This window comes from Denticeps clupeoides, chromosome 15, assembly GCF_900700375.1.
Source record: "Denticeps clupeoides chromosome 15, fDenClu1.1, whole genome shotgun sequence".
NCBI lineage: Eukaryota > Metazoa > Chordata > Actinopteri > Clupeiformes > Denticipitidae > Denticeps > Denticeps clupeoides.
In genome coordinates, this window is record NC_041721.1 from 14,627,418 (window position 1) to 14,647,448 (window position 20,031).

Sequence of the window (20,031 nt, forward strand, 5' to 3'; positions counted from 1 at the left end):
AAACCACTGACCATTGATTCTCTTTTCAAAATGGAACATATCAAGGGTGGGACATATTATGCAGGACATAAACAGCCAGCTCGGGAAATTATGGAAAGTCCGTGAGTGGTAGGGCTGGTAGGAGCCTAGTAGGTAATCAAACCCTAATTACTAGCACTGTGTCCCTGAGCAAGACACTGTATCTACTATCGTTCTGGTTTAGGGAGTCTGCTAAATGCCATTAATGCAAAAGGTTCAAATGTGAAGCTAGACAACTGGGTCAACCCATCTCATCTAGTCATGGCCTCAAACACTGATCTGAGCTCAGAAAAGTGCTACTTTAGAGCCTTCTGACCCTGGTCATGACATGTATAAGGGACTCATTCTAATCCATGTTCACAACTAGAAATTTCACATGAGAATTAGTACTAGACCATAAAATGAGGGAAGAAGTTGACTTGGCATGATTTAGTGTTCTGCACGATCCTACATTCATGTAGATGTTGTTTTTATGTATACCTACTACCGAATTTTTTGGCAGACCCCATTCATGGTAAGGGTTTTCCTTGTCGGCAGTGACACACATCTGACTGTCTTCACACACATTGTCATGCCATACCACCGATTTCTAACACTGAAAATCTATTTAATCATTCTGATCTAGACTGCCCATTGCTTTGAGCCAATCTTTGTTCCCATGGATGGTACATTTTATAAGTGCTTTATTTAATGAAAAGTAAACTGCAAGATCAGTGCATTATCAGTTCGAAGCCCTGATAATGCACCGTCCTACACTGCACACAGCTGTTCATGAATGGTTTTAAGATCATGACTCACAGGAGCAGGAAGTTGTTTTGCCATCAACCTCAATTCCTCTGTAGGATTAATGAAAAGAAAAACTTATTCATGTAGGCCTTACCTGGTAGCTTACAGGGTGTGCTGCTAATGTCTTGATACACATTTAGGACATTAAAGGTTTAGGATTTAATGTTATGGCTGATTAGTGGCTCATTGATGAAGGGTTGTGGCAGATACAATTCTGAACTGGTGCATTTGCCTGCCTATGTTTGTACAGCTCAGACTCCAGTGACAGCCGACTGCCAATCATCCGTAGAGAAGATGCATCCATTGATGAGCCGTATGACGAAATGCTTGTGGATGAGCAAGAGTACCATGGAGACCAGAGAATGCTTTCTTCGGAAATGTACTGTATTTTGCATATTTGAATGTGCAACATTCATGGAGGAATGTTAAATATGCAAATATTCAGTAATCAGTCATGTTTGGTCCCGATCCAATCGTACCTGTGATTCTGTGTTAGGCTGGCATATCAGGATGAGGAGAGCAAACAGCTGGCCCCCATGGACGAGGGGGACGAGGTGGAGGAACGGAGACCCTGGCAGTCTCCCAGACGAGCCTTCCTATGCCCTACTGCTCTTGGTAGGACGTCAACATACACAGCAAAATGTGGACTGTGAAGTACTGACGTGCTCAGAGCGCTCATTACAGCCTCATGTCCTCTGCAATGCAGGTCGACGGTCTTCCTTCCATCTAGAATGTTTGAGGAGGCACACGCGAGCAGATATCTCCCAAAAGACAGCACTACCCCTTCACCTGGTCCACCATCAGGTGAACAAACATTTCAACTAATACATGTACTAATTCACTTGAAATAATTTTACAATAGTTAGGGCATATTTGTGATTATAGGGCAAAATGTTATTATTAATTATCAGTTCATACAATACAGGAAAAAAATGTTTCTGATCATGTGACCCGATCAAGTAGCCGGCTAGCTAAACAAAACTGCAGAACTATTTGAAAGAAGCATTTGTATTTGTATGTGAAGGAAGCAAATGTTCATGAATCATTTGCATATTGCTCCCCCAAACAAACATTCATTCACTGTCTCTCTTTCCTGGACAAATGCAAATATATATAAAGGCACTGGCAGTGGCAGGCCTGAGCCCCCTGCTGCGGCGGAGCCACTCGCCAACGCTCTTCACGCGCCTCTGCTCTACGCCGCCCGCTAGTCCTGGCACCAAAGGCGCGGACCCATCCTGTCAGCCTGTGCCCACTCTGCGTCTGGATGGTCCCAGTTCATACGAGAAGCTCAACACCAGCCTCCCGTCCGTCAACTGCGGCCCTTGGTACAACGACAGCAATGGCAACAACACGGCACCGAGGCAGCGGCCCCCGCGGCCTGTGTCACTTACCGTGCCCATGGTGCTAGGCAAAGAGCCCAGCTCTTTATCCCATGGTAGCGCAGGCAGCTTGGTGGAGGCGGTAAGACTAATGATTGTGTGCAATCCGTATCGTTGGTTAAAAAGTCATTAATGCATTGTCAGTGTTCATATTTCTGCTGAGAACATTTTGTATAGTTGTTGTGCAAAGTGGGAAGCAGAAAGTGCACAAAAAATATCATTTAGACCTCCCTTAACAGTGTGCCACTGACTTTAGATCAGTTTGTTGTTCAGAAGCGCTGTATTCTTTTGGTGCCTTAAAATAGCAAAAAGCTGACAATGCATTTGGCCACACCTTGTTTAGAAAAGCATGAGCAATGTGCCACCAAACATGTGGCTGAAATAGTCCATCATTTTTTTCTTGTCACCTATTTTTAATGGCTGGTTTAATTCAGTAGACCAGTTTTTTGTTGTTTAGTTTCATTATTGATAGTTACCACATTTCTATATTATTTACATTATTAACCAATGTTTGCACAGTCAACATCAACGTGTTTCATGCTGGAATTTAGGCCCGTCACAGTTATTCCATGATCATCTGATCGTGGTCGTTTTTTTTAATAGTTAGTAGTTTAATATAGTTTTTTTTTTTGTATTCCCATTTCATAGTTTTTGACCTTCCACTGTGTGACTGGTGCTCATTTAATTAACCCTATTTGTTTAGCTTCATTCCATTTTTGACTGTAGCCATCATGGGTAATTAAGTGGCAAATAACACGTTTTGTTAAGCAAAAAAAAAGGTAAAAGAATGGAATGGTACAATGAAAAAAAAAATTAATGCCAACAGCCTTAATTAATGATCAATATTGAAAACCTCTTATTGGCAGTTATTGTGTTTTTCTGTGTTCTGCCCAGGTGTTGATATCAGAGGGACTGGGTCGCTATGCACGGGATCCCTCTTTCATCGAGGTGACCAAGCATGAGCTGGCGGACGCCTGCGACATGACCATCGAGGAGATGGAGAACGCAGCAGACAACATCCTCAATGGCAACACCCAGCCTAGCCCAAACGGCAACCTTTTACCTTTCATGCACTGCAGAGACCCCGTCACCCAAGAGCCCGGCCTGGCAGAGGGTCCCATGGACGGGTGTGGGGCTGGGGAGAGGCAGGAGCTGCTGGGGGGGAGCCTGGAGGACCTTGAGGATGCGGGCCTGGGGGTCTGCAGAGCAGAGGGGGGTACGCAGAATAGCGCGATGCTGGAAGACGACGACATGGAGTGCGTCACCAGTTTGTAGGGACAGCAGCAGCTCGGAGGTCGCTCACTGTCCCGCCCCTTTCTCTCTCTCACTCGCCCTGTTTTTGATAGATGGGACCCAACACTGGCGGCCAATAGTACGAACTGTTAGTTTTACAAACATATTTATTTTAGGATTACTATGCTGATAATAAGTTCATGTTTTTTTTTTTCTTGTAAATGCACATGAATGAGTGTGTGTGTGTGTGTGTGTGTGCGGGTGTGTGAAATTCTATGGGTGTGTTTCAAAAGTGCCTCACAGTTCTTACACCCTTGAAAGGATCAAAGAAGTGTAGGATGGAACTGAGCGGATGGAAGGAGTTCCTCGACGCTTCGTTTCTTGGGTTTGTTCAGCGGTAGCGGTCGCCAGGGGCTGAAGTGAAGGGAACAGTCCGCCTTTGCAGGCGGGGGGGAGGGGGCATCTGAGTTTGCGCTGGTCGGTGCGCAGGCCAAGAAGATGCCGCGGAAGCATAGGAAGCTCCCTCGGCCTCTTGTTTTCCTTCCTCTTCCTCCGCGTGCTTCTGTGCTCGGCCACGTGGGCCACCGAATGCAGTGAACCTTCCACCACCCCCAACCCGGCCAAGCTACATTAGAAGGAGGAAGCAGCTACCCAGGGAAGGACACGTTCGTCACTGGACCTTCTGCCGGGCACCGTTTTCTTGATTTACTATTATTATTATTATTATTATTATTATTATACTTTTTTTTCTAGCAACCTGAGGAGTGTTTGAGAGAGGAGATAGTTACAAAGACACTAATGTGCCAGCAGTTAGGGACTGGAGTCAAAGATTATTCTCACACCTCCCTTCCTCTCTCCCCGCCTCCGACGCTCCCACTCTCACATCCTGCCGCCCGACCTTCACTACCGCTTCCTGGTTGGTGTCGGTAGGAGAAGAGTCCATTTTGGCTGATCCTGAGTCAGGGAAGAAAAAACACCTGCCATATACCTCGAACATTTTTCAACACCCCTTTCTCCCCTTTGCTCTCCGGTTTTCAGAATCCGCTTCTTTTTTTTCTTCCATCTTTAGCTCAGCCTGTATACAGGTGCTGGGTGAGAGCAGAGAAGAAGTGAAGAACGACGAGGATGATGAAGAGCTCTCTTTCTCCCCCTCCCCAGCATCTTTCTCAAAGTGAAAAAAATGTAGAGACGGTGAAGGGGCTTCAAACAAGTACAGGCACTCAATTATGAATCCAAATTCTGATGTATTTTATTTTAACTGGCCAGCTTTTACGTTCTGTTATTTATCCTTACTTTGCACAAAGCTGGTGCTGACCGTACCCTTTTTTTTTTTGTTTGTTTTTGTGATCTTTTATTCATTTTTAATAGTGTTTGTTTGCTATGGTGATTTGGGAGACGAGTATCTAACCTGTGGCAGCAGGACATCGAGTTTGTATTTATGTGGAAGTATCTATCAGTATGCACCTTCTTCAGACTGTACTTTATTTATTTATTTATTTCTCCCTGAGACAAAGTATATTCCGAGAGGGAGAATCATACACGAGATGCTGACGGAGTGGGGGAAGACAGAAAAAAAAAAAAAAAAAAAGCGGCCTGAAGGTTAATTGAGGTAGCAGAAGTGCGATTTCATGTGTGATGCGACACCGTCTCAACGCAGGTACCACCGACAGGCATGCTTCCAGGGCTTAGTGTTCGAATTGCTGCTCTCATATTTTGATTGTCGTTCAAAATAGTGAACTACTGAGATTTTTATTTAAACTATTATTTCTGATATTGTGATGGCCACTTTAGTGGGTGGTTCTTTGATGTTAACCCAAAAGCATTCAGACGTTGTTTTCACGATATTACTCCATGCGGCCTCATGTTGAGGTGCATCTAAAGTAGCTTCACGCACATCTTGATGAAGGTCCTGCCTTTGGGATTCCATCATGAAATGGCTAAATGGAAATGGTGCATTCTGGGATAAGGGGGAGGACTATTAGTTAAAAAGTTATTCAGGGACACTGGGGTAGCTCTTCATCCGAGTAACACTTTTCTGTGTAGTTCACAGGGCTAAATACATAATTCCTACAAAAAGATATTATATTTCTATCATAATTATAGTTTTATGTTGGGTGTCTCGTTGCTTTGCCGGGCACTATATGCATGCATACTTCATACAATCCAACACAAACACGGCCTCAGAAAGAATTATTGATCTATTATGCAAATATGGTGTTCAAGTGTTTTAATACCAACTATATTGTAATGTGATCATGACAGTGTGGCAAGGACTGACCTTTTAATAGTCATCTGTACAGTGCAAATGATAAAGCGTAAATACATAGAGGTTCTATTTTTAATGTTTTATTGTCAGTCGATGCTACATGAACTTACCATCTGGTTTTCCTTTTGGTCCAGAATACATCACACATGTTGGTTAGTACATTGTCTGAATATCTTTCTGTTCTCAGAAAAATCATAATTAAAACGGCGTTTCAGTGTCTTTCTAGGGTCCAGTGTTCATGAATTGTGGGTGTCCATGCATCAAGGTCTCCACATTGATTAAAGCTCATGAATGTTTGCATTATAGTGGAAAAAGGAAAAAAAAAAAACTATACAAAGCTTGTGAACTTTGAATCATGTAGCCACTTTCAGACCTTCGTTTCTGTTGAGCCAGTGGTTCCTGACCAGTCCAGTTTTCTGATCTGTATTTGACCCCAACACTTGGCCCATATATTAACTATGGACTGCCAATGCTGTGGCTGGGATGAAATAAAACATGTACTGGCTGACTGGGATCTTGTAGAATGGATTGGGACGAACTGGGCTGAACCACTTCCGGTTGCATCCATCCAAACGCGACGTGCCATACGTCCCAGTGAAGTGCGCGACCACGTGCATACCCAGCATGCTGTTGGTGCTCCACGAGGAGAGCATGTTAAAAAACCAGTGTGTTCGTACAAAGTGCCATGTGTGCAGACAGTGAGTGCGTGACTGCATTCCACAAGATATGCAAAAACAATGCAATAACAACTATGACTGTATACACGAATCATAAAGAACTATAGCTGTACAAATTATTAAACAGTCAAATTATTAAGAGATAATATATTCAGAATTATTCTTTATTATGTTGCAGATCTTTAAATTGAGGAAACCTGTAATACTTGAATTCAGGTACATTCAGAATTTATACACATTTATCAGTTGCGCCATCGCTCTTTACTCTTCAACCACTAGCTGTTTTACTTTCTGTACATTTTTGCATGGGATTCATTTTAGGCCTCTGGTGTGCCAAGTAGTGATGTTTCTTTCTTTTGTAACGTGGAAGGAATGATCATAAATGATAATGCAGTGATAGCTGTTTTATTTTTTTATTAGTGTTGTAAATAGCAAGTGAGATGCATCAGTGCTGCAGCTGCTTGGAAGGGATATGTGTTGGTGAATACTGATTTTGCATATCTTGTGTTCATACAGTTCAAAGGGTGGCTTTCCCGGAGTCGTCCAGCTCCCAAAAATCAAACCAAAACCACAAAGGCCCCTTACTCACTCTGTGCTGATTTATAAAGGTGTTCAGAAGTATTTTAATGTGTTACATTACATTGTACAATCTTATAAGTTTTACATTTTAAAGAGCCCCAGTAAATCACATGGATCTAACTTTGATAACACTGACAATCTTAAGATCGTGTGAAGGACCCAGTTTGGGTTACATAAGGGATGAATTTTCATTTAAGGTCGATGTAAACAAAGATGGGTGTGAATATTGAGGTTTGCACATGGACACGGGCCTTGGAAACTATAAACCCCAAAGTTACTGCAGTTTATTTGCCCACAGTGATGTAATAATATACATTTCATCACTAGTTAAGGATTGTATTTTTTTAAATAAAATATATAAAGGTATAATCAAATAGAATATATAATTATATATAAGGTCAGGGGTATACTCCACATCACAGACTATTGTGTGAGAATGTACGTAGTAAAATTGTATAGGTAGGAATTGAAATTATATTCTAAAGGAACAGCAAAAGAAATGATTTTTGATGTTTGTTCTTTGATCGTTGACCACTGTTGGATATTTGCTTTACTGGAAAGGCTAAATTGCAAGAAGAGATATTTGTAAAATCAAAGTGTTTTAACACCACACCAGAGATTTTATACAGAGGAGCAGAGACCTCACAACACCCAACCATATTCTGCCTTTGTCTTAGAATTTTGTTCATCTCACTCTGCTCAGCCACAGTTCCTCCAGTCTCCAGACGTTTTGACGCTGTGAGGGAGAACATCCTCGTGAAGCTCTGTTGGATTTTTTTGGCCAATAGCCACTACATACTCCGAACACAAAAATCATGTTTCAACATACATCATACGTATTATGGGAAAATACTGCATTAACGTTTTGGTTAATGTACATAACACTTTTTTCAACTTTTAAAACAATCAGGAAAAAATCAATCTTAATGCATTTCAATCCCATCAGGACATGTATTTGTCAGACTCATTTGAACATGCATTGTTAACCTACTCTATGCCCAAGAGTTGTGCCCTAGCTTGTGTTAAAGGTTAGAAGGTTTAAAAAAGTCTTGACGCAGTTGAGACGCAGTTGTGTAACAACCTGAGACATTATTTTTGCTACACTTTTGTGTGCGAAGTATGTAGAGTGGCCTTAAGTTTTAAAGAGATTTACATATGTTAGGACATAGGATTCAATATTCAATAACACCTTACAAACATAACCTGTCACCAAAAGAAAAGTGTATGGCGTTGCCATTTCAACTAAATGTCGTGTGTGATTACACAAAAAATGTAGCCTTTTTTTCCTCAGAGAAGAACATGATGTAACGAAAATTTCATTTGTTATAGTATTCAAATGAGTATTAAACAGAAAGGAAAGAAACTTGAGATGTTTGCTTTATGTATGTTTTTTTTTATTGGCTGTTTTTCTGTCAATTTACCATGACAAGACAAATGTTGAATCTATTTTCTTGTGACTATGATAATGTTGATAATTTGGTTCCATGAAAGAAGGTAATGTAAAATAATTTAAATGTAGATTATAATAATGTTTCAGTGAACACCATATTTGTATGTATGGAAAACATTTAGATGCTGAACAGATATGGAACAGACTTTGCCTTATAAACTCCCATAATCGACTACCATAATTCATACAATTTTGTTTTGTGCGTGTTTATTATTTTCCAAATGAATGTTTCCTTCTTTTCTTGGGATTTCTGTTCATGGCGATGAGACAGTAGAAGGACAGACTGTCCGGATTTGGCTGAAAGGGGGCTGTGCATGTTTTGATGGAATGTAAGCATGCTCCATCTCCATTCGCTGTGTGCTTTTGGTAAAACGTAAGGTCACAAAGCTAATCATTACTGCCACCAACGCATCCCAGCGTTGATGCTGTAGTGTAGCATCAGTCAAGAGATCCACCCCGTGACGTCTTCTTTGGGTGACTGTTATGTTAGAATTGTTAAAAATACTTCAATCATTCCTTGCGATCGCCATCGTCATTACATTGTTGAATCCTAACGCTAGTGATGCAATAACGAGCATTTGCAGGAATATTTGCACACTAACCATTTTTAATTTCATAGCAAGAAAGACCAACGTAAGCATATATTTATGACTAAGTTCGTGGTGAATCATTAGTAATTGGTGACCCCAAATTGAGTAAAAATTAGATATTTGGGGCGATGCAGCAGCAAAACTTCTGTTTCATTTCTCTAAATTCTCTATTATTTATAGGAGACGTAATGGGATGCTCTGTGATAATATAATATTGGTTTGACCTTGACCTTTGTGTTAATCATGGAAGTGAATCAATCACAGCAATTAGCCAAACCACCTTTCAGTGAGACTGGTTGTCTGGTCTGGTTCAGGTTCTCAAAATCTGTTTCCACATCTAGTGACAAAGCCCGTAAAAAAAAAAAATATTTAATTTGAGTTGCACTTGGACAAATTCACGTTTCCTGAATTCAGACCATGTCAGCATGTATACGCTGGTCTCCACGATGGACTGAGGACCATTGACAGCGTAACTAGTAGTAGCACAGCGACACAAGATGTGAAAAGAAGTCGGTTCCCTTCGTTGCATGTCGGAGGCATGTCCAAAGGCTTTCCTGAATTGACTGTGAAGCGGAAAACAACAGCGGTTTACCTTTAAGTCCGAGATTTGATGGATTTTGTGGTGACGATGGCGGTTGTGGTGGTATGTGGGGTTCTGTCGTGATCCTTGTCCTGTCGTCCATTTGATTCCACACTGATGCAATCCATATGCATTTTTCCACACAGCCTTCATTTCGGTTCCCCGCCCCACGGAATAGTTTGTATATAAATTGTTATCTAGGCAAAGCACCTTTCTGAGCCTTTTTACTTTATGTAATGTTAGTTGCTCTAAGACAGGGCAATGTAGTACTGAATAAGAGTGAGGTTATAAAATTATAGTGAATTAGGATGTATCTGTGCTTCTGGTAGCTTCGGAGACAACATCAAAATTTAACACACCCAGTCACCAACTCGGCCCGGAAGGATCGCTCAAGTTTTTTTGGGGGGCTCCCATTGACCCTGTACCGGTCCTCATTCTACTCAGAAAGATGCTGTTGCATGACCTTCAGAGACACCTGTCCATTCCCTCGCAACTTTTAAATTGAGTTTCTTTTTAAAGAGCTTGTTTCATTCTTTCATTTAGATTTTAAAAAGGGAAAGAATACAATAAGTAAATCTAAATATTCAATCACTTTTTCTACTACTATTTTCCAAAAAAAAAAAAAAGTGAAAGGAAAAAAAAAGTTGAATTTGTAAATAAGTCATGTACAGTTTGTATCTGTACCTGTAAGTCTGTCTTTTGTGACAGAGTCTGTCATGCTTATAACGCACGCTACCAGTAAATACAAAAGGAAAACCTCTATTTAGACTGTATGGTCCTTGAAAGCAAGTTTTAAAAGTACTCTCTGATGTATATTCCTGTAACATTGCATTTTTATCTGAGGAATGATGTTATTAAAAAATATTGCAAATAAATTGAATTTCCTATAGTTTGTTTGTGTCACTTTTTCCCCCCTCTATATTTAAAGGCATGTTCCACAATTTTCAGTGTAATTTCCACTATATTTTCATCATACTGTTGACAAGCACATATGAATATATAGCGAATCATAAGGCTGTTATATATTTTATGTTTTTACATTTGTGTCATCACATGCTGATCACAGTTCTGTGGCATTGTGTTGGAAATGCAAATATGTTAGGTTTTTTTATATTTTTATTGGATGCATTTATGTTTGTGCCACAATTTTCTTCTTAATGAAATCTTGAAATGCACTACTCACAATAAGTTAGGGATATTGTTAATTACCTGAATGCTTTACCTATTTGCTCTGAGGCATTCCAGGTCGAGCTGTGACAATTCTGCCACAAGGTGGTGTGGCATTATCATCCATGAACAGAAAGTTGGGGGTGTGCTGGCAGAATTGGGGGGATGGGTTCTATGATGTCTTTGAGGTAAGAATGTGCAGTGACTGGGCCATGTACAATAGAATAAATCTGTTTTGCGCTGACTGGTGATGCCTGCCCAGACTGTTGCACCTCCTCCACCAAAGCAAACCCTTGGGACCATGTTGACCTCAGCATATCCCTCACCTCGCCTTCTCCAGTAACGCTGACACGACACTCATCAGTGAACAGGACTGTAGACCACTGCTGCATTGTCCAGGTCACATGACTTGTGCCCACTACAATTGTTCACAGCGGCGCATTGGTGTCAGTGGAGTCACCTGCAACGGTCGCCCGCCATTCAAGCCAAAGCGGTGGAGTCAGTTACGAATGTTTTTTTGGAAACCCTGGTACCCTCGCATCTCATAAACGGGCCTGAAGCTGTGTGGCAGTTTCATAAGACGTCTGAGTGCACAGGTCCTTAGGTCCTGGTCATCATTGCGGTCTGTCACTGGTGGGGCTCCACTCCTGGGTCCGTCATGAACTCTGCCAGTAGTTCTGTGTCTTTATGCAAGTCTGCTGATGACACTTTGAGACACACCAAGTTCACACACAACATCTGACTGCCTGCCACTGACCCGAAGGTGCGCCATGGCCAGGTGACGCTGCTCGTCCGTTAAGTGACATTGACTCTTTGAATGATGAGCTTGGAATTACTTACTGACAATAGCAGCTTTTTATACCCACAGAATGTTGAAATTGATGCCACATTGAGAAAGGTTGTCTCTTATTGTCTATATTGGAGTATTGGCCCCAATAAAAGGCACAGCAGTACACAATGAGAGCACTACATGGAAAAATTGCCTCCCTATCCCAAAATGTCTTAAATAAATCCCGTATGTATGACATCCACAGTCTCTCACAACATCCCTAATATATTGTGAATAGTCTAATATTATCAGCTTATTATATTACTGGTGTGCAATAACATATCAGTACTTTCTCATCATTTTGTGATTTCTGTCTTAAAGTGACTGTGACCGTGGACAAATGTCGGTACGGTTGGCAAAATGGTTCGACTAGCATCAGGAAAGGGGTCACTTTTATATATATCTGGAGACTTAATGCTTGAAAACTATCCAGCACATCAGTAAGAAAGTTACATTACATTTATTTATCAGGTGACTTTACTCAAAGCAAACGAATGATAAGGAATAACATTAGGCTAGATTATTGAAAAATGGTGTACATTAAGGGGTGATGTCTCCAGACAAAAATTTTCAGGTTTTAATTACACACACCCAGAAATAAAAACATTTGTCATGCTGCTTGGAGTTAAATGAAGTTCTTAAGAAAAGGAAAGGATCCAACCGCAGCATTCACTTCAGCATGTGAGTTTCACATTCATATCATGTACCGCAGTGCAAGTGTACAGCCATTTAAAAGTAAGGCAACAGGGCAAATGGATTTGTACAAACTACTCCCGAAAAGGCTACAGTGCCTAATTTCAACTCCATAAATACAGTATGTCATTCAGTAAATCAAAAACATTTTTTTTAACCAATGTGTAATTATATGTCTGAGTGTTACATTTAAGGAAAAAATGTAAATTAAAAATGTTTTTCTTGAAAAATTAAATGCTAGGATTGTACCATCACCATAGATCTGAAATTAAATATGCAAAATAAGAAAAGTTAATGATCTTGTGTACACATGAGATCGACAATAAGTGCAGGCAGCATAAATACAGCATTTGGAGAAAAGAGAAAAAAAAAAAAAAAAAAAAAAAACATATTGCAAATGGTTTTCCGTAAAGACATCAGATGTTACACACTGTAAGATACCATATAACAACAGACACTGAGGTGTTCTCCCAATCTGGACAGCAATTTTCAGGCCTAAACAAAAAGTGGAACATGGCAATTTTCTTGTGCAGACTTTAATTTAGCTGTGATGTGCTTGCCTTGGGCTGGAATTACAAGCCACGCCCTAGACCTTAAGCAGCTTATCCAGACTGGATTAAAGGGGCACTCAAGTTTTGGGGCAGTCAGTCAAACACCTCTTCTGACTTCAGCTCTCTGGATTCTCCATGGTTCAGAATGAAGAAGTGCTCTGGGTCGCGCCTGTGCTTCTCCATGGCTTCCCTGAGTTTAACTGGAGGCTCTAGATAATACTGAGGTGGGAAAAAGAATAAGATTCCAGTCAAGCTTTATAAAACTTTATGAACTGCATGGCTTTCGTGTTGCACAAACTGCTCAAAATGTGGGCAAGCAGAAACTTGCCATGTTGGGAGGTAGTAGCCTAGTGGGTAACACACTCGCCTATAAACCAGAAGTTCATAAGGTTCAAACCCCACTTACTACCATTGTGTCCCTGAGCAAGACACTTAACCCTGAGTGTCTCCAGGGGGGGACTGTCCCTGTAACTACTGATTGTAAGTCGCTCTGGATAAGGGCGTCTGATAAATGCAGTAAATATCTATTTTAATGCTTGCCAAATTCCTGGACCGCATAAACATAGACGCAACTACAAAAACGCAGATCTTGTATAACGTGACGGCGTATACGCATTTTTATATCTTCATGGATTCATATCTGCAATTCTGGAGCGTTGCGTAAGCCAGTGTAGAAACATGCCATTTCAGAAATGCAACTCTGTAGTGGGCGGAAGACAAAGTGCTTATTAACACCTACGAAGCATTTTGCACAACCTCAGTGTTGCGCAGTAAAGCAAGACGTTGTCAAGCGCTCATCCAAACTACAAATCTAATGGGCGTTGGAACATTATTTTTCCAACAATGGCCTTGACCGTTTCAGCCATTTGCTCAATCAAGACAGCGCACTTGCGCTGCTGCTAAAATAATCCTTAGTTATTATTATCACTTAAATATGATCCACTGAAGCCTCTCTGAGTCTTTAATAAATCCAAGAGCAATCCAAACATTTTCCTAACTCCGCTTTAAATGTCACGTCCACGCTCTACATTTCGAGTAAGGAAGTCAAGGCCGCAGCAGCTATTTGCCTGCATCTTAAACTCAACTTTAATCCCCTGAAGTATTTCTACAATGAGAGCCGAGGTTACAACCAGGCATGCGGGTCTGGATAACATTACTGAGCCAAGTTAAACAGTCCGTTTGAATACAGGTCATTGGTTTTTGTGGAAAAAAAAAAGAAAAAGTCCAGAACTCCTGGAACAAAGCTTTCCAGCATCATCGCCACTGGGTTCACCAAACAATTCCAGCTTTGTGTTTCTCTGTGGCCGAGCAGAAAACAAATCCAGCGGCCACAAAGGCCTTTAGACTAACGCACATTCGGGATTCCCTCGGTGGGAGCAAAAACCATCCGGCCGACGTGTTAAAACGGGGCCAATTTAAGGACAGCAGGGCATCACTCGGCTCCCTGCTCTCCAACTTCACCGTACAGTTCTGATCGCTACTGACATACTGTATGGAAGAATTTTATAAAAAATCTCGAAAATGTAAGCCTTTTCAAAATCTGTATAGAATCCATACCTCATAAGCTAAAGCAAAGGTCCCCCAGTGAATTGCGAGGGAATTTTTGGCTTGAACATCAATGTGGATTTTCACCGCCTCCTCAGGGTCTACGTGCTGTGATTTCATCATGGCTCTAAGAAAAACAAGCAAACATCTCAAAATCTTGTACTACAACAATATAAATGATTTCACACACACACACACACACACACACACACACACATTAGGGCTGTTAACAACCATTTTAAAAACATAGAACTAATATCACACATTTTCCAACTGGCAGTAAACATAATGGAAATAAAACAGCAACTTGCTTTGGTTCTCAATATTTCAGTCAGTTGACTTTTTATTTTTTGCCCCATCTCTGGGCTTCACAGGGTACTGTGTGACGTGTGTGTGTGTGTGTGTGTGTACGTACGTCTAAATGCAGATAAAACGTAAGATAGGTCATAGTCCAGGAACACAGCTAAATTAATTTATGAGAGAGATGTCGGACCAGCTGAACATGTCTTGTATTATTACTAGGGGTGTGTATAGGCAAGGATCTCGCGAAATGACACGTACAACGAACGATAAACAGTTAACGATACAAATACATCACAATATTTTGTGATACTGTACATATTACAATGAAAATGTAAAAAAAAAAAAAATAAGCTGAAATACAAGATGCTGTGTACAGTCTGTGTTGATCACATTACATTAATAAATCAGCAAAGCACCATAATTCAGAGCTGAATTTTGGACTAAATTAGTATATCGATATTTAATGTCCCTGTAGCCATACAGTATCACCATGTCAAATATCATGATTGAAAATATCGAGACAGCGATCTATCACCCCCAATTATTAGTGTGCAGTTAAATAACACTCAATATTTATTGAGTATATATGCATGTAGGGAGAGAGGGTTGGATGCAGGCAGCATGCTGGAACATTACCTGGGGAGGTAAGCGCCGATGGGGATGGCCGCCAGGTCGAAGGGGCCAAAGCGCTTCCCAATCTCCTGAAAAGAGGAGCAGTATCCCGTATCTCCTGCAAAGAAGAAGCGGTTGCAGGGTCCCAGGACAGTCCAGCTGCCCCACAGCGTTTTGTTATCATCCACCGGCGTCCGCTTGCACCAGTGCTGAGCCGGGGTGAACACAAACGTGACCTCGTCATGGCCAGGAACACAGTTTTCCTCCCACCAGTCCAACTCGATGACGTTTTCGCAGCCGCACCTCTGCATCCAGTCAAGCAGTCCCAGCGGCACAAACCACCGCAGGTCGCCGCCAAAGCGCTCGTTCAGACTCGTCACCGTGTTCAGGTCCAAGTGGTCGTAGTGCGTGTGGCTGATGAGCACGGCGTCCACGCGGGGCAGCTGGGCCACCGTACAGGGCGGGCCACGGAAACGCTTGGGTCCCATGAACTGGAGCGGGGAAGCTCTCTGGCTGAAGATGGGGTCGGTCAGCACCACCAGCCCATCCATCTCCACCAACACGGTAGCGTGGCCCAGCCAGGTCACTCGCAGGCCGCTGACTACTTCGCCAACCTTTTGAGGACTCTGCACAAAGAAGGGCTCCAGAACCGGAAGCTCCTTGTCAAGGACCTAGAACGAGAAAAAGCAAATCAGTAACATTGACAATGTAAGCACATCACACATAATAAGAATATCGGGGGGATCTCACAATACGATTATATCACTGTATATTGTGATACTGTACATATTGCGATATCCTACAATTCTCTGAAAACGTAAAAACAGTGCTGATATACGAGCTCGTATACGAGATACACAGCGCCATCTACAGGAGTGGAGGTTGCAGTTGCACGCTGATTCTCACCTCTGGTGACCTCACTCAGTTATACTTCTATATAGATGCTGTGATCGGCCTGTCGTGTTTTGCGATTTCCCTTTGCCTGACATGCCAGGCAGGAATTCGAAGTACCGAGCTCTACATCGCCATCTACAGGAGTGGAGGTGGTAGTAGCACGTGGATTCTCACCTCTGCTGACCTCACTAAAGGAAATGCTCGACAGCAGCACCTGGTGGACTAAATTTGTATACAATAATATCGACATTTGATTTCCCAGTATCAATACAATATCACCACATAAAATATCCCAATATATTGAGGTATTGATATTTTCTAAACACCCCTATATGGCAAAAACAGTTATATCATCGTAGCAAATCACTGGGGGTGGGGGGTTGTACGACTAACATTTACCTCATGGACAACAAACATGACTTTGCTTAGAAATGAAAGATGACCAAAGATGAAAACGGTGGTGATGGGTTTGCACAGTTAGCGCAGATCTGCAATCTTGTAAGAATCTTGTTGCGCAGTAATTCCCAACCAAACCACTGCGTGCTACGGCCCATTCCAGTTACCAGGAAATGAATTCTGATAAGAACAGTATCTAGCGAAACGGGTCCAACCAGGACAAAGGACAAGCGAGCGAGGCCGCGAAAGCAGACACTCGTGACGCAGCGCACATCCATTTCCGTCACCTCAACAGTGCTAAGCGAGACCCAGCCGGCTAAATATACACCAAGACTGTTAACTAGAGCAAAGGACAGTCTGTGGACGGTCATTTTACTGAAGGGGTGGTAGTAGCCTAGTGGGTAACACACTCCCCTATGAACCAGAAGACCCAGGTTCAAACCCCACTTACTACCATTGTGTCCCTGAGCAAGACACTTAACCCTAAGTTGCTCCAGGGGGGGACTGTCCCTGTAACTACTGATTGTAAGTCGCTCTGGATAAGGGCGTCTGGTAAATACTGTAAATGAAGTGTCAACAATGAGACGGCACCAAGGAGACCTCTTACAACCTCAGTCGCAAATTAAATCAGTTACGGACGTCCACCACGGTGATGTACATCTGTGCTCGGGAGACGGAGGGAGAGCTACCTCCTTCGAACTTGGGATGTTGCTGTTGTTCTTCTCCATCAAAAAGAGCCTGAGGATGGTGGGGTAGGAGGGGAACATCCACGTGGGCCACGGGTTGACGAATCGCCCGTGAGCGTCCTTCCTGGACTTGGTGACGTCCTCCTCGTGCCGATAATCCAGGCGGAAGCTCTTCCGCGAGGACTGGGATGAGCGCAGGGAACTTCTCGCAGGGTCTTCAGAAGAGGAGGAGCCCTCCTTCGGTCTCACCACAGCCATGTCGCCTGGCTGTTTCACGCGCCGGTTCTCGTCCATGTGCTGGACAGGGACTCTGCAACACAGGGGTCAAAATAAGCACTGTGTTCATCTCAGATTTCATATCTGCACGTCTATCCGCGGAGAAGAAAACAGACCCAACCAAATGCACGTATTCTGATTTACTCGGAAATAGATTAGGGGCCTAGCGGTAATCAGAAGGTTGCCGGTTCGAATTCCGTCCCCACACACTGCTCCCCGGGCGCCCGTCACGGCTGCCCACTGCTCACCAAGGGTGATGGTTAAATGCAGAGGACACGTTTCGTTGTGTCATCGTGTGCTGCGCTGCGCTGCAGTGTTTCACATTTACAATCACTTTACTTTCATTAGCCGTACGTTGAAACTTTGGTCACTGCACAGACTGCGTGAAGAGTATCTGCGGCCCCTGTTTCTGCGTTTACGGGGCAACAAGGTATTAACTTGTCCAGTTGAAGTTTGGAATGTCCATTTATGGCCGCATTTAACATAAAAAAGCGAACCACGGCAGCCTGGTGCTAACATCGTGGCGTTTACACCGCGCTCGTCGGCCAGAGGATGATTCTGGTGAGAGTCCGACGGTTCTTTTCCTTCGTAAAGCGTCGCGGTCCGTGCAGTTACCACAGCGCAACCACGACGACAAAAAAAACCCCAATTTCCAAGCCCCGTCGGTAAATGTAAAACCGCTTAAATAATCGGTGTGTTTATTAAAAATACCTGCACGGCTGGGGTATGTTCCGGCGCGCCCCGCGCAGCTCGCTAATAACGCGGCGCCGACTCGCGTCGCACGGCCCCCGCGTCCATCGGTCGGGTTTCCTCTGCGGCCGTCGCGGCCGCGGCCAGGTGAGGTCGGCGGGTGAAGTCAGTCGGTGGCGCCGCCTGCCGAATCGGCTCCTCTCGGCGCCATTAAAGCCCCGCCGCGGTTTGCGATATTATTGGCTGTACGTCGCCGCGACGCCTGCAGGGGGCGCCAAGGACCGATAAATGCGGCAGTGTAATAGACAAGCTTTATTTGTATAATTTAAGCCAATATATGGGTAGTATTATTTGTTTATGTAAGATAATCCAAACTGTCGACTGTCGAATTTGAAAGTTTAAAGACTTTATTGTCATTACACAATCATACTTGGTACAACTTGGGCACTGAGGTCCTGCATACCCCCCACCAGTGCAAAACGCCATAAATTAATAGAAGATTTGAAATGTAGTAACATAAAGAAAGATACTGGAAGCGGCCCCGTAATCAGAAGGTTGCCGGTTCGAATTCACCGAGGTGCCATTGAGCAGAGCACCGTCCCCACACGCTGCTCCCCGGGCGCCTGTCATGGCTGCCCACTGCTCACCAAGGGTGATGGTTAAAAGCAGAGGACACATTTCACCGTGACACCGTGTGCTGTGCTGCAGTGTCTCACAATGACGATCACTTCACTTTCACTTTCAAATGGGAAAAACAATCTGCCCCTGTCAAAAACCACGTGACGCATAAATATGCCATTAATTTGCACATGTAGAACAGTTTTCTCTGTTCTAGGGAACAAAATATTGTTAAACTCAACAAAGCAAACATGGGCAAGTGGGCAAACATGTCTTAATGTGAAGATGTAAAAGCAGGAGAAGGTTGAAGCTGAAGGGAACGAGTCACCTGGCGGGCCTGGCTGCGGGTGACACGTACACGGGACCGAGGTGGATAAAAGCAGGACGGAAAAAACGTCGCGTTATTCCGCCAGCTGAAATATGCATGTCTGGAGAAGACTACTGTGTCATTCTTGGAAAAAAAAAGAGTCCGTTCGGAACGACTTTCCTGTTTGTGTCCCCTTTACAACAAGCAAACGAAGCATCAGGCAAAAAAAAATAGAAAAAAAGTACAAATCCGAGTCACCCGAGTCACAAAATTTGCATGTGGATTCAGAACAGAAGTTGCAAGTGAACTTCAGGGTTGACACATGTCCTCAGCGAACCACAACTACTGACATGCTGACCAACCGCGGGGTTTCAAAGTAAAAGTCCTACACAGAAAAAGACCTAAAATCCCACCAGTACTCTCAGTTTTGCTAGATTTGTCATACCGTTGGCTTAGTCTCGGTCCATCCTGAAAATTTTACATTTTAATGGAGTCCAATATATTTCTTTATTGCTCCTTGGACGCAATGAAGAACTTGATCTTGGTGCTACATGTAACATTCAAACCAAGTTACATGCTGAAATAAAGTGCGACAATAAACCAGACAGTGATGCAGCTGAATGCTGTCCATAGTCCCTCTATCGAAGGTAAAGACGCTGCTGGGCTTTCTTGGTTATTGCGCTGATGGTGAGGTTCTTCTTTAACATGAGCACCAAGGACCTTTGTGTTCTTGATAATCTCCACACAAGATCCGTCGATGTTCAGTGGGCGATGGAGGATGGCTCATTGTCAGATGAAACCACCTAGTGGCAGTCAGCAACGTGGCTTCACACCTACAAGGTTGTGAGTTAAAATCCAACCTTCTGTGTGTGGAGTTTTGATGTTCTGTCTGTGTTGGTGTAGGTT

The 20,031-nt window shown here is 43.0% G+C and overlaps 2 protein-coding genes across 7 annotated transcripts in view; one reads left to right on the forward strand and one right to left on the reverse strand.

The window, feature by feature from the left end:
* The window catches only part of cacna1c (calcium channel, voltage-dependent, L type, alpha 1C subunit), a 181,555-nt gene extending 173,254 nt beyond the window's left edge, over window positions 1-8,301 (forward strand). For 5 of the 6 annotated variants that reach the window (XM_028954337.1, XM_028954338.1, XM_028954339.1 and 2 more), the window contains 5 exons: window positions 1,055-1,183; window positions 1,301-1,419; window positions 1,511-1,608; window positions 1,924-2,265; window positions 3,078-8,301. In XM_028954337.1, coding sequence (XP_028810170.1) covers window positions 1,055-1,183; window positions 1,301-1,419; window positions 1,511-1,608; window positions 1,924-2,265; window positions 3,078-3,458 — 1,069 coding nt within the window. In that variant the 3' untranslated portion in view covers window positions 3,459-8,301. The remainder of the gene's footprint in view (window positions 1-1,054; window positions 1,184-1,300; window positions 1,420-1,510; window positions 1,609-1,923; window positions 2,266-3,077) is intronic. The other variant, XM_028954340.1, reaches the window with a different exon arrangement.
* Window positions 8,302-12,013: 3,712 nt separating this feature from the next.
* napepld (N-acyl phosphatidylethanolamine phospholipase D) lies at window positions 12,014-18,574 on the reverse strand. The gene is made up of 5 exons (XM_028954775.1): window positions 18,222-18,574; window positions 17,238-17,544; window positions 15,283-15,929; window positions 14,356-14,470; window positions 12,014-13,017 (listed from the first exon to the last, which is right to left on the reverse strand). The coding sequence occupies exons 2-5, from the start codon at window positions 17,526-17,528 to the stop codon at window positions 12,892-12,894; spliced, it is 1,179 nt and encodes a 392-aa protein (XP_028810608.1). The 5' UTR covers window positions 17,529-17,544; window positions 18,222-18,574; the 3' UTR covers window positions 12,014-12,891.
* Between the last annotated feature and the right edge of the window lie 1,457 nt (window positions 18,575-20,031).